The sequence below is a fragment of the Aythya ferina genome, assembly GCF_964211825.1.
Source record: "Aythya ferina genome assembly, chromosome: 4".
Lineage (NCBI taxonomy): Eukaryota > Metazoa > Chordata > Aves > Anseriformes > Anatidae > Aythya > Aythya ferina.
This window is the reverse complement of record NC_140300.1, coordinates 24,242,752-24,258,338: the sequence shown is the minus strand read 5'-3', so window position 1 is coordinate 24,258,338 and position 15,587 is coordinate 24,242,752. Positions and strand designations below refer to the sequence as shown.

The 15,587-nt window shown below is 37.4% G+C and overlaps 1 protein-coding gene across 1 annotated transcript in view; it reads right to left on the bottom strand.

The window, feature by feature from the left end:
- The window catches only part of UBE2K (ubiquitin conjugating enzyme E2 K), a 37,228-nt gene that overhangs the window by 4,605 nt on the left and 17,036 nt on the right, over positions 1–15,587 (bottom strand). The window contains exons 3-5 of the mRNA XM_084518404.1: positions 12,070–12,128; positions 9,424–9,506; positions 574–673 (exon numbers count right to left, since the gene is read on the bottom strand). Of these exons, the coding sequence (XP_084374530.1) occupies positions 574–673; positions 9,424–9,506; positions 12,070–12,128 (242 nt within the window). The remainder of the gene's footprint in view (positions 1–573; positions 674–9,423; positions 9,507–12,069; positions 12,129–15,587) is intronic.

Sequence of the window (15,587 nt, the reverse complement as noted above, 5' to 3'; positions counted from 1 at the left end):
AATTCTACTGATACCTGTTTAACCAGTGACTAAAATAGTCACCCCAAGTACTTGCAAAGGTTAAATACAAAGGATGTATCATTCAGATAAAATGCATCTCAGGACTGAATGCTACAAGTAATTACTCAAAATTTTGACATTATCAAATACAGTGCTCTACAATATTCCTAATAATCTAGGAGAGGAGCTACAAGCCAAACCAAATGCAATGAACACCAGGTTAAAACTTGTCTTTAACACTTTTTTTTTTAATAGTAAAAGCGTTTTTAATAGTAAAAGATTTTAAAAGGCAAGTTATACTGGCATTTGTTTTACTGTGTTATCTCCTGACATTCATGACAAACTAAATAAGGAAGAAAACTGACATTAAATCTCTTGACACTGTAAAAATAACTGCTACTTTGGAACCTAGAGAGTAAAAATCATAAAGACACTGTAGTAACTCATGCTTACTGTAAAGCAATTTTCCAATAGATTATTTAAAACCTTTCTCTCTCCCAAGGCTTGGGACTTGATCTGAGTTAAGGAAGGTTACAAACGCGTTAGAAGTTCATAGTCAGCTGAGCACCTTACCTGGTTTGCCACTACTGCGTCTTGTGGATCATCTGGTTCTGCAGCTGCCAACAACGCTTGCAGTGATAACAACACTGTTCTTAGAGTCATTGCTGCTGCCCTAAAATTAAAATTTGAAAATGACTTTACCAAATCCCATGTCTTTAGTCATCTGTGCAGTTACATTCCTATAACAGAAGATATAAAAATATAGAGAGTTTTTAAAGCTAAATGTCACAATTTCAAACTACTGCAGCTCAGAGGAACTAGAGCACCATTCAATACATACTGAAATGAAGTTTTAAATGTGGACTTTGTCATTAACAATGCTTTCTAAAGTGTTTGGAGAATGGTCCTTGACCTACACAATTGACCTTAAACGCTTAAAATTAATTTCACTTACACAAAAAAAATTAGCCTGAAGTTTGCGTTGTCCTTCCTTACTTCCAGTAGAAGTACCTTGCTTATAAACTCTAGGTACAGAACCTGCAGCCCATGTGTGCTCCCTCTGCTGGCACTCTTGAGAGCAAAATAGCATATACAGAAACAGTGACCTATATTTTAAATTCTCATAACAGATGAGGAATTTTACACATTTGGTATCTTTTGCATTGTACCATTTTAAATATGACATTTTTCCCAATAAAATTTAATGGTTTACATAGTAAGCTACTAATACAATAATATAAAGATAATGAATACCACCTCTGTGATCTACCATGTCGGCTGGCGCATACTGGCAATCAAATAAGGACCCCACTGAGCTGAGCAGCCAGGTAGACTCAGTTGTGGTGCCAGCAGGGACGGATGTTCAGACTAACACAGGAAACTATTTACCCTGCTTAAGAACTAGTAGAAGGGTAAGTGGGAAAATGTGACCTCTTACATTTGATCAAGATAGTTATGGCACATGAAATGCTAAAGGAAAGTTGTGAAACACAGGCACAATCAACAGAAGTATCAATCAACAGAAAATTGCTTTTTTTTTTTTTTCTTTTCCCCAAGAAGGCTGAAAGTAAGTGCAGTGAGTTTGATGGAGCGGGTGGAGCTTCACCTGACAGTCCAGATACAAAAACAAACAGTTTGCAAGTCTATTTCCAGTGTCAGGTTCCAGAAGCTCGAATGTTTTCCAGTACATAAGCACTGTATCGAGGTACTCTGGCACAGCATATTGATGAACAGATGCTGGTAAGATGTGAGAAGTAAGTTTGTGACGCCTGAATATTATATCCCTAGGCACGTGTATGCACAGCTTTCCTGCTGTGTCACTCACAGTCAAATAAGGCATTCTTCCCTAAGCATTTCTAGTTCTTAAATGTTTTTCCTAGAAACTTAGCTTTTTTTTTTTTAAAAAAAAAAAAAAAAAAAAACCAACTGCTTGACAATCACACTGAGCTTTCACAGTGCAATGTTCCACATCAAAATGCAAGTGAGAAACATCCCAAGTGATAGAGATTTTAATTAGCACATATTGTCTTAATTCAACCGCAACATCAGCTTCAAGTCCCTCAAGCTTAACTTTGTAGACTTAACTCCTCAAAAAAAAAAAAAAAAAAAGCCTTTGTGCTTCAAGATCTGTACTCTGACAAATCACAAAACCATCACAAACCCTCCAAAACTATTCTTTAGGTAACTAAGCATTTTTTCCCCAGGATTTCAGACTCTTCCAGTCAATTTAAGATTAAGTGTTTCAACTTCCAAGCTGAATGCTTCCCCCAAGCCAAAGAATGCTGCTTTAAATTACAAAGAAAGCTTGGGATTAACTAGTAAGATGTTTAATCAGATAAAGAACACCTAGTTATTGAAACAGCCTCAGTTGCACGATGAGAACCTGGCTAACTCAGGAAACTCAAGAGTACAAAGCTTGTTCTTCTATACCCAAATCTCACACACACACAAAAACAGGGTGACAGAATATTAAAATATTTTTGCTTCACATGCACCTGTGCTATTTTGCTCTTAAAATTTCCTGTGCTGTCATCTCTGCTGACCGATACCATTCTGAAATTCATCTGCTTAACTCACGTATTGCTGGCACAACTCATAGCAGTAGCTGCTACTATTGACCAAATCCAAATGCAACGTGTTTAACTAGTCTGGCACCTAGGTGTCACAGGCCACTAGTCTTTCAGGCCAAAGCTCAAAAGGGACATAATTTTTATTTTTATGCATGGAATTTCAGAAACTACCACAGCCCAAAGTTGTTTTTTGCCCAGTTATTTCATTATGCTGCTCAGTGTCATTCTCAGGAAAGACTTCACATTAAGTATCTCTCATCTATAACCGATGCTGTAATTACTTTCACCAAATTAAAGCTGTTCTGGACTTCCCTTTACACAATTCCTACTTCAGAGGTGTCTGGAAATACTACCATTAGTAAAACTGGAGTAAGTCTCAAGAAAGGGGTTTCAGCAGCACTTTTACAAGCTATTTACTTCTATCTGCACTGTACCTTTTAGGACTAGAAATGATAGATCTGGGGGGCAGCAGGTTTACTTAGGACAAAAAGTGCCACGAACAGCTAGAATAAGTCCTGTGGTGGCTCCAGCAGTCTCTGGTTTTCAAGCCTGGTAGGCCCTTCCAGTCCTCGCTCATCTGTTATGTTTGTAGATTTTTATATAAATCATACTGGGATTTGAACTTCTGTTCTGACATTCCGATTTCAAAATGAGTAATAAAAATAAATACCTCATCCATTTGGATATACAGATGGCTATATGCTAACTCACAACTCAAACTCTAAAAAATAAGCTTATAGACATGACTAGTTTAGCTACATATGTAAAAAGGTTTAAAAATGTAGTTTACAACTTTTCAAGTCTCAGTTCCCAGAATGGCTTCCTCATCTCATGCATACTAAGACAGTCTTCATTGGATACAACCAAAGAAATACCCTTAAGTTATTAAAAAGCTGAAACTGTAGCAGGTTATTTCTATTAAAAATGGAAAATTAAGGTTTATGATTAACAGTAAAGAAAATCTGACATATTTAGTGTAGTTGTCATATACTCATTTAACATTTTCTACCTTGAGGACATCCATTGGCTTTCCTGATCAAAGCTTAAAAAAAAAAAAAAAAGACTTTGTACTTATATAGTTTAGACTTAATTTTTCAGAAACAAATTAAGATTCCCAGAAGAAATTGGAGGGACAGCTAAAAATAGATTCTTATTCCCCCATTTCCTTAAAAAAGTCCTCTTCTTTCTTCCCGTTACTTTCTCTGGGGAGAATAAAGCAAATAGAGATGACTGTGCAGAATTACATTCACAGACACTAGAAAAGCAGGACCTGTTCCTCATTAGTAAGGAGCAGAAACAATTGTCATCATCAGTTCTGGAGTAAAATCTAGGCTGACAGTGGCACAAAAAAAAAAAAACACACACAACAAACAAGAAAACACACAGGCACGCAAAATCCGTGGCCCACAAGCTACAAAGAATGTTCTGCAAAAAAAGTTGTGAGGATTTTCCTTAAGACCAACTTGCAACTGAAAGCCATCATCTGCCTTTTCCAGTGTTCCTCAAAGGCTTATTTTGCAGGAACATAGTTCTGAAGAAAAAAGATTTCCAACTCCTCTTCTACTTGAAGCTCATTTCTAGGTGTGGATTTGTGCACCAACATGCTATCATTAAGTTCAAGCAATTCCCTTTAGTAATGCAAGCTAGCTGCACGTTTGGGTTTAAATTATTTTTCCCCTTCTCCTCTTTGCTAAAGGCACGGGTTTGTATTACTCTTGACAGATTTTTGCCTAATCTGTTTTTAACTGGAGCCTCACAAGTTTCTTGGAAAATCTGTTTCAGTGCTTCACTGTGATCGCTACTCGGCATGCTGAAATGGTTTGCTAAGGTCACATTTGCTTAGGCCATCAGTCTTACTACTTTTGTCTGGATTTTTCCAATGGTTCCTGTCTTTCCTGGAACACAGTGCTCAAGGAGGGTACAGCAATTCACTTGAAACCTTATAAATTATATATAAAAAGCAGGCAGCATATATCATGAGCTTTGAAGGTAAACCTTTTACGTCCCAGCATCCTATTTGCCCTGCAACAAGTCCCGTAACACTACTGGCTTCTGGTTCTTTTAAACTTAGTAACTCCTGACCCTGCCCCAAAACACTGCTTAGCCACTAAGCACGGTAGATATCTTGACATACATAAAATGAGTGAGAAACAGGAAAGGAGTTCAAACCAAAAGCCCCCACCCTGCACCTCCTCTCCCCAATACAGGCTTTCTATTGGCATGGCATTTGTTAAATTTGTAAGTGAAGTGCAGAAACGTACTCCACTAAGGGAAACCTGGAGTGAATCAGGAAGCTGATGGATCTGATGTCTGTACATCATATGCGGACATGCTTGCCTTTTTTTTTCTTTAATCTTGGGGCTTTTCCATTAAAAATAAGCAGCCTTAGCTGGGGGTGAGCACAACGCTAATATTATAAAGCACGGCAACCCAGTTGTGCCCAGCACGCCCGAGGTAAGAAATCTCTTACCTTTTGATAAGCTGAAAGAGCCCTAAGAGGATTACAAAACACTGCCAGCTACTCTCCCTCTTTCATCATTTTTAAAGGCTAAATAATTTTCTCTTTATGCTCCACACACCCCTCTCAGAACACAGGCTTTCTGGTACTTCACCTTTGAAAGGTAGCCCAGCAGAACGGCTGCAGCCAGCAGGCTGCTGCTTTGCTCTGTCAACCAAGCATGGTTGCTGGAAACTGGTTTTTTTTAATTTTAATTAAATAATCTGCAATATTTATTCAATTTGTGGTAAAACTAAACTTGTTGATCCAAGAGAAAAGCTCTGGGAATTTGTACCAAGGGTTTATGGAGGGAGGAGGCGAATCAGGCCTTTAAGCAGAAGCCTGCTGTAGAGTCACTAACAAGAGGAGAAATGCAAGACTGGACAGGGGGGGCTTTGACATCAGGGCTGGGGGGGATGGCAGGGTGCCAGTGAGTTACCTCAAACAGCGTTAATGTTCTCCACATTCCTCTCAAAGCTCTGAAGAGGCCGCGTTCCTCAAACAACCTGAGCAAAACCCAGCAGGTATAGATGCCCGGGATGATTACTACTAACTGGTTGTTGCCTATGCATGAAAATTGCATTACCTCCTACAATAACGATTTTGCATCTCAACTAAAACTGAAGCTTGAATGCTCCAGCACAGCCACACTCTTCTAATTAATTTTTATTTTGCTTGTCAAAACCACAACAGCCAATAGTTTTTTGTAGCAGCACACAGCCACAACACGCCCGTTTGATATTCACTGCTCAAGGGATGCATGCAAAACAGCTTTCAAACAATTTGGCTCTCAGATTTCAGCAAAAAGTATTGGATACATTTTCTATTTAAGAGTAAAATTAAGGGATAGAGCACTAGCCCGGAAGATAAATATAGGCTACATTAAGCGAAACCACATAACAGGAGACAGATCAGATCAGCATAAAAAGATATTCTTCCTATAAAATCATACACCAATTTTAATTCCACCAACAAACAATAGTTGTTTTGCAAACAAAGTGGCACAACAGGTATTTACAAATCTAAACATGAAAATCCACAGCTGCAGAGAATTTCAGCATCAACCGTATACTGTGGAGAAAGAAATTCATTAAACTCATTACAAAAACATTTAAAGGCATTACTTCACAATCTGACAAAAGCTTCTGCCAATATGCATAACAATATCTCAGCCATGCTCATTAGAATAGAAAATCATTACCACGGGATGGGTAAGTATGGGAGAAACATGTTTTAACTACAGAAATACATGAAAATTGTGTTTGTATTTGTCGTGTATATCATTTTATTAACTCTTAAAAAAAAAAAAAAAAAAGCAATATTAGGCCCAAATTCTCATAGGCCCAAGTTCTGTCCTTCAGCTCCCACTGACCTCAATGAAAACCACAGATACAAACTGGAATTTACAAGTTACATTTAAAACACAGCAACAAGAGCATTATTCAGTTAAGATCATTACAAGTCAAAGGCACTTCAGAAACCGAGCATGTTACTAAGAGATTTGACTTGAGAGATTGAGACTAAGTCTACCTTCTAGAACAAAACTACCAGAGTATCTCAGGTTTCAATAACTATCACACTGAAATTGTTCAAACAAGAAGGGACGAATGTAGCCAGAACCATGTCCTTTCTCCCAAAGGACCTGGGGCTTTGAAAAGCATTTCAACACCACGCTAGCAATTTTCACTTACCATGCTGTGATTTAAAAAAAAAAAAACAAAAAAAAAACAAAAAACAGAACAAAGATGACCACACACAAAAAATCGCCGAGAGCAACACATTAGAAAATTAAGGGATCACTACATCAAGAATCATTTTGGAAAGGGCATATAGCACATAAGCAGCCTTACCCCACTGCTACCACCAAGGTCTGTGAAATTCTTCCCTCAGTGCTTCTAGATGAAGACAGCATTACAAAGGAAGAGTTCAATGATGCACAACTGGTGTGATATTGGTGCTCCCTGTGCCAGAGTTTAAATACACAGAAGGCAGTTCTGGTTCAGATACCCCTATTTTGTACACATCTTGATGATGGAAGGTAAGATGCTTTCTTTATTGGCAGAACTAAGACACAGATTAGGTGATCTGTGCAAGACCTAACTTTCAAAGATCACAAGAACACAAGTCAAATCTCCTCTCCTGGTCTTCCTTGCCAAATTTCAATTTGAAAAAAAAAAAAAAAAATAGAAGAGGAAGCTCATTCTTTCTTTGGGTCTTAAATGTTTGTCTGTTGCCTTTTGATATTTTACATTTTTTAGCTTGATCAGCAGCTGAAGAGGCCAGGAGCTTTCATCTGAAAGCCATTAACCGCCTAATTCCTAAAGCAGCAGCAACTGTGTGGGATAAGACTGAGTTTTAAGTCAATGTCTGGCAATGCTCAAAGACAAAGGTGACCTGTTCCAGGACCTGTTCCAAAGTGTAGTCTCCTGAATCCTAGTCCACTGCTGCAAAGGCAAGAATATTCATCCTTCCTCACAGGAAACAATAATTAGAGAATATATTAACATGATGGCAACAAGAAAATGTCTTTTAAAAAATCCATTAAGTGACTTCGCTTTTATTTTCAAATATGATAAAATAAGGAAGACTTCTGCTTCTGCTAGGAACTCTTTCCTCCAAGTTTTCAGTAGAAAGTGACAGATGTCATTTAAAAAAAACACAGGAGTTTAGGAGCTTCAGATAGCCTTGAAGATACTTGTTAAAGTCACAGACCTTGATACTGTGAATAAAGCAACCTGACAGCACGTAAAGAAGTAGCAAAAGATGGAAGGAAAAAAGACAACCCTGAACTTATAAGCTTTGGACAAATTCCTTGCAGGAGAGTATTAATGACACTGGGATGCAGTTCCCTGTTAGCCATCTTTGTTGCTAGAAATAAAGAATGCCTTCCCGTGCACTCACTATCTAAGCTTTACCCGAGTGAAACCCCTCTCCCAGGTAGGCTCACATGCTCTAGATCAGACCAGTGAAACAATCTCTTAAAAAGATCCCCCAAAGTTTGTTATTTTGACTAAAAACAACCCCAAAACAGCCAACCAAAGAAAAAAAATCCAGCACAGAAATCAACCAGCCAGCCTTCCTTCTGCCCTTTTGCTAAACTGGTTATAATCTGAGGAAACTGCACTTAAATGTTTCTTCAACTGTGTATCTCCAGTACAGTTGTAGGGTGGGATAAATAGCTACGTGTAGGTTAGAGAAGTACTGGCTTTAGTGATAGAAAAACTATACAATATACCATGTACGTTGAAAGATTACACTGCCTGAAATATAGTCAAGTGCTGCAAGATTGTAAGAAAAAATAAGCACTTCCAATAATGAAGAAGACAAGTAATAACAAGTACAGCTTCTTAGTATTTCATTTTAGTTATGCCACGCTTCACATAATCTTATCACCATACAGAAGCGTACTCCCAACGTGTCAACTGTAAGACCTGATCTCGAGCTTTCTGCTCTAGAGTTTCTCTTCCAAACCCAGCTGACACCTGCTTGACCAATACTGGTCTTGATTAACTTGTGGAAGTCAGAAGCATCGATCTAGCTGGGAATTACACTCCTATTCTTTTGGGGCAGACATGGAGGAAAGAAACAAAGATGAACTCCACTCTTATGCTGGACATCAGAACTACAGCACAAGTGGTGCATGTACTTCATATTGTGCCACTTGGAAAAACAAACCTACAATGAGCTCGGCTGTTACAGTTTGCACACTTACAGATCTGTTCCAAGGATTTTGGTCATTGCAACCTTTTCAGAGCTGTTCCAGTAACAAGTAACCAAAGTCAGCAATTGACAAGCAATTTAACTGCAAATGGTTTAGAGGTTCTTATCGTAATTAATATCAACTATAACTGAGACAGAATTAGTATGGTGGTCTCCTCTTTCCTATTGTCTACCTGTTACCTTTTACACTTTTAGATTCCCAGATAGACTCCATGTGTTGCTTTAGCTCTTTGGGAACTAATTTTATTTGGAAGCACAAGCCAAGAATCACAATGAAGATAAGCACTTGGTTTTTCTGCTTACACCTCAGGAGGCTGAAAGGACAAAATTCAGGAGGCAACAGGTAGCATTTGTTACTGGAGAATTACATAAAAATCATTAACAATGAAATGCTCACCCTAATCCTAATGCAAAAAAAAAGAAAGCTCTCTACTCAGTTAATATCAGTACTTAGTACTTCCCAAAATTACTACCCAGCTATTTCATTAGGATCCTCTTTTCAACTCAAAATAGTCTACTGCAATACTTTAAGCTTTAAGGACACATGAAATTATAGATGCAAACATGAGCTGCTGCCTCCCATCCAGGAGGCTGGTACACTTGATTTTGCATATTTAAGCCTGTAGGGAATCTTACCATTGATCTTTCAGTATATCCAAACAAATGGCCCCAGTAACTGAGCTAATATTAGGATGCCATATTTTGGTGATAAACCGCACCTAAAACACAAGAAAATGAATAAAATAAAATAAAATGGTTATTACATGCAGTATATTAAGTAAACATTTAAAATGCATCATTTATAATCATATTATGGAAAAATACTAATTTAGGAAAGATCAAGCTAAAAACAGAACAAAGACATAAGATATGACATATTTCAGGAGGTTTGCAAATCCAACACAGCCTTGCTTTACTGAGAAATGGACGACTGCCCATTTGAGTACACCAAAATTATCCCCAGCTGTTTTCCTGGATACTGTCACATGGGCACACCAGAAGTCATTTTGAAATACCTTCCAACACTACCAATGTTCCAACAACAGTTAAATACAGACTTAGATCTTCCAACATCGTCAAATTAGCTTAAACACTGGAAAGTCTCCTCAATTAATGCTGTGAAACAGGTCCCTGAACTTGAGATGTAGCCATTGGATCTCACTGTTCAGCAAAATTGCTGATAACTATAGGAGTTAAAAGAATTTCTTTGGTCACATTACTTTTACAACTTTCTAGTCCTGTTATTCCTATGCACAATGCTCTTCCACAAACCAAACCCTAAATAGATTATTTTTCTTAGCTGAGACAAGATCCTTCCAACAGCAGTCTCAGCACTTGCTCATTGATCATGTCCACATTTTAAAACACTAAAAAGTGTATTCACGCTTATAAAGCGTGCATTAAAAATCCTTTTTAATTTTAAGGACACCGAGAAAGTTAAAAGTAGCATTTTATTTTAGAATTCTCATGAAGCAAAGCTGTCCTCTGAAAGGAACGTATACAAACCTGTGATTATATATAGAATTTTCTTCATTTTCCTCAAACCTCTTAAGCTGCATTTTAACTGCTTTCTACCGACTTTCACCTGTCTCTGCATTTCCCATCTGTATCTCTTAATCCTAAACTCTTGTCATTTTATGAATGGCACAGATTTTCCTTCATCTTTTGCCCCTGATCTGCAAGCATGTTAAGCACACAGGACACATCATTTGTCAAGTACTACTGCAAGATACTGTACATACAGGGCTACGATAAAATCAAATCCACAAAATGGTGTATAAAGAGGTGAGGCGATACATTTCTGCTTTCCAGTACAGAAACTGAGAGATCATGTCTGCCTCAACTCTGTAAACAATAACAAAACACCACAAAACAAACAAAAAAACCCACCATGTAAATTCTGGGTGTTTTCTCACAGTGAATGCAGGTTAACAATGGCTGTCAGACCACATTCTGAACAAGATAAAGAAATCTTTCAGATGAAAGGCAGGGCTAGACACAAGCAAAAAGGCCTCCAATTCACAAATTCCTACTCCAGAAAAAGCAGTACTATGCTACAGTGCACTCAGTTTCTAACAGCTACCCATAAGCCTTGGCAATGAGCACCAAGCCCTAAAGCAGCAATTAAACCACGGTCCATAGACCCATCTTTCTGGGTCTATGGCCAGTTTCAGCCCTCCTTATTTTAGCTCCCACCAGAACACGTGCAGATGAGAGAACTGAAACCAACGGACATTTCAGTAAGAAGAACTGTGTCTTTCACTCCAGACTCAAGGAAGTCACTCAAGGGACAAGAGCTAAGAGCTACTGACATCTCTCCCCTCCTCCTCTTCCCTAGTTCCTTCTCAGTGCTACGCTAGAGTGAAAAAAAAACAGGATGTAGGACATTCTTAAATCGAAGAAATCTTTCAGACTTAACCAGAAAGCCAATCAAGAAGCCCTAAGACAGCTGTAAGATAACTCAGGAGCCTGCTGACTCATCATAAACCCCTGAAGAAGGGACTAAACAAGGGTACAGGAATATAAAATCGCAGCTGCACACAGCTGGGGAAGAACACTGTTCTGATCTAGTTAAGATTGAAGCAAAGACAAATTGAAAATGCCAGAAAGACACAAAAAGATGCGGTAAAACTGGAAGGGCACAAAGTTCCAGAAACATGCAAGTAAATTTAAACATTTTTCACATCTCTCATCCTTGTGCACTTTCACAATTTTATGTATTCCTTCTGTGGATTTACAATAAGATATTATTTCTATTGTTCCTGCAGGTCATGTAACAACTGCATGTCTAGCTGCATTTAATTATTTCTAGAAATTTGGCAGGTTAAACCCAAGACTTCACCAACTATAGCTTATGGAGTTATTAATTGTAATTAAGGAATTAAAGTAATTAAGGAATTAAAAGAACAAACAACTATCTAATACAGCATTTCTTCAGTGATTCTGAGGTGTGGCTGGCAGAAATCAATACTCTCTGCCTCAAATAGAACTATCTGAAAGCTGTATCTTGCCAAAAAGAAATTACAGGAGCGTCAGTAAACTGCTGCCCAGGATTTACCAGCTTGCACTCTGAAGAATAATCAGAGGGTATTTCTGACTGAATAGTTACACATCTGACTGAACAGTTACACATCCTGCGTGATTTCTACCTAGAAAAGACAGCCCCAACATCTGTCTAGAGGAACAGAAGGTAAGTACTACACAGATACACACACAAGCAAATAAGTAATACTCAAAACAACATGTTAGACAAACTATTTTACCCAAATGTGTTTATATTACCTTAGGAGGATTAAATGGATATGTTTCTGGAATTTTTATCTCTAGTTGATATCTTCCACCTTCAAAAGACAAAAGCAAATTAGAAATTAAACCAGAGTATTAATCAAGCTTAGTCTTTTGTGAGCAAAGCCCACATTTCTAAATGCAGAGGTTTTCAAGTAATTAAATTTACTCAGAAGTATTACCTAGAAGATACTTCCAGATTTTGCATACTTTATAAATAAATGAATATAAACAAAATCTAAAAGTCATATTGGCTTATGCAAATCAGAATCTATATTTTTTAGGTATACTGAATGTGTACATTCACCTGTAGTTACTTATTTCAGAAATAGCATGTGCAAATTATAATTAAGTAAAATATACCAAAATATAAAACATCCCCAAGAGTAATACCCAATGAAATGAAAAGCCACAAAAGCGGACAGGGTAAATATGAAACATTATTTTGACTGTTTCCTGATGCCTCATACCTACCAACAAGGTTGAATTTTTCCCCCTCCAAATTACACAGTTGAAATTAATTGTATTTAATTTTAAGCTTTCCAGACCTCATAATGTTCAAGGATGCCATCTAAGAAAAGTTACCATACTTTGGAAGAAAGGAAGTTCTAATGCTACTTAAAGTAAGTTCTAACGTTACTAGTTGAAGATGGTAACTCATTCCAATTCTGCACTTTTACGTACTAGTGCTATTAACATAGTTTGTAGAATTAAGAGCATGTAATAAAAATAGCATGAGCTTTGAAGATGGAATCTTCTACTGCCCTTCTCTAAACATTTTTTTCTTCTCCCTTTACTATATCATTACCTAAGTCTATTTCAATTACTGTCTTGTTAACATTCAAGCTTTCTATCAATACTTCTGTCTTCTGGAGCAATCTCAAACTCTCTGCCTACTCACTCAAGATTATTTGCCAGGCAGCAGTTTAACGATGAAAAGAACAGACTAGAACAAAACAGATACACCAATTTAGACATTAGTTTAGCTTTTATAGAAACTGAAAGCATTGCTCCTCACTTGCTATTTTTTTCCCCATTCTACCTCTGTTCTGAAAGAAACTCTTCCTATCCTTAAATATAGTTTGCTACGATTCATAAGTTTTGGTGAATTAAAGTATTTACAATCGCTTTTCTTTAGGATTTCAAGAGTGATTTACTCTGCAACAGCTCTATACAGAAACAGCTCTCAAATCCTCTTAATATAGGCAGTGAGGTCCACATGCAGGAAAAAAAAACTTCAAGAAACACTCTGAACAGCTAAAGCCTATGGCACCTTTTTAATCTGTGCCAGAATACATATTGAAAGGCACTAACATCTCTCACATTTTTAAATATAATTAAGTCTAAACACAGTACACCTGAAACGGCTTAGTGTGAGTTTGGTATTTTACACTGCCTACTGCAAGTGTTTCTTCCTCGCTTGATTCAAGGGTAACTCCAAAAGATTTAGAAGAACCTACAACAGCATCAAGGCCAACAAGCCCAAAATTATCATAGTTAATTTCTAAATTGATTGCTTGTCTTCACTTACAATACAGCACAGGCAAAATACTTTTGAAGACACTTAATATTTACAACAACAAACCTTAAGTTTGCTTTTTCTTTTGTTTGAACCAAAGTACAATTCAGCAGCAATTTTTCAGCAAGAACCAGACCAATTAAACTGCTGCTGGATTACAGAAATTCATCAATCCCTGTTACAATTTTACTGCCATGCCATTTTGTAATGCAATATAATGCCTAACCTTGGATATTATCATTTCTTTTGCTTGCTATTAAAATTTGCCTGTAAAAGACAGTCTATTACAGCCTTCTCCATAATAGTCTATTTAGCTGCCAAAATTTTCCAGCTGGAATGTACATGTACAACTCCAGGAGATTTTAAAACTGCAAGGAGCAATGAGTTGGCAATATTATTTATCAAGCGTGTTGCTGTGCATTGAAGTTCACAGTTAGCTATATGGGCTTGAAAACCAAACAAACTGAACAAACCTGGACAATCCACGTCAGTTCCTCAATCCTAAATTTAATATGCAATTGAACAGCATACTAACTGCCGTGTCCTGGTATTTCTGATTTTTTATTTTTAAAGTGAGCATGTATTTGTATGACTTTTTCTAAAATTTAATACTTGAAATCAAGTTAGCCACTAATGAAGAACATTCCTTCTGTACTCCTCCTGGAAAGGACATCTCACAATAGAATTAAAGTAAGTTTTAATAAATTTCCTTGAAGAAATGCCGTACTATAAATTCCACTATTACCATGGTTTACATGCAAACTTGGTTTGAAATTAATACCTTGGTTACACAGTGTTTAAAAATTATCAAAAAACCTCTTGAATTCCAGTAAAACACAGCAGCTATTAACGTAGACTTTCAAAGGTCCTCACTCCAAACAGGTGTTTTAACATGGAATGCAACAGCATTTGAATTGTAGTTGTCTTGCCATGGTCTGAAAATTGATCAGTATCAATTGACAACACTTACAGAAAAATAAAAGCTGTAAATTTGTCAACAACTCTGCCTCTCAGTCATACACAGACCGATGTCCCAGCGTGGCCTACAAAAGAACTCTGTAGCTGCAGTTTGTTTTCAGATACCCCGTCAGTTGTGGTCAGTGATAAATATTATTGTTCTGTCACTTCTCAACAGCCCTAGAACTCCCTCCTGTAGCAGGGAATTGTCTGACATGAATGGCTGTGCTAGCTTTTCTCCATAAAGTACTTGTTGTGTCGTTCAGACCACAGATGACAGGAAATCATCTAGTAATTATGCAGCATGCATTACTGCTTTAGTCATAAAATGTAAACTACACACACTGGCAAGCCCTTGGTTTCATGCATTTATTCCCTTATGTAATTACAACGTTACAGAAATATTAACATTCCGAAGTAAATTACACAGATGTCAGGAAACACCAGGATTTGGGTTGACAGAAACTGATTTTGCCCTTTGGGGCATATGCCTTGCAGATTGAAGTGTGGGGTCACATTGTTTCCCATGGTACCCCTGCCACAATCAGTATATTTAACAATTCTCTCCCACTCCCCACAAAAAGGGATATTTACTGTGTCCTTTCATCCTCATCATTAAACATAAGAGCACGTATGTATGCATGCAAGTATGCCTGCGTGCACTTCACATCAACAAATTCAGCATTAAACATGGATTGCTGGTTTTCATTAGGATACGCTGAACACACAGTGCTCAGCTTTTGAAATTTTGGTCTAGCTGCATTACGTGGGCAAAGACTTCAGTTCTGCAGACAGGCATTAAAACCTTTTTTACTCTCTTCATGAGCTGCTATAGAGTTTTTTTTTTGTTGTTGTTGTTGTTTTTTTGAATTTTGTGACACGTTAATACATCTTTCACTCCAATAACCCTCAACACATTTTCCAAAAAAGACCCATTTTATAAACCAAGATAAATCTGGCCTGGAGGGGAAAAAAATGGCAAGCCATCATACACCTATTCACCCAAGGAGTATGAACTATGAGGAAAACAAACAAACAA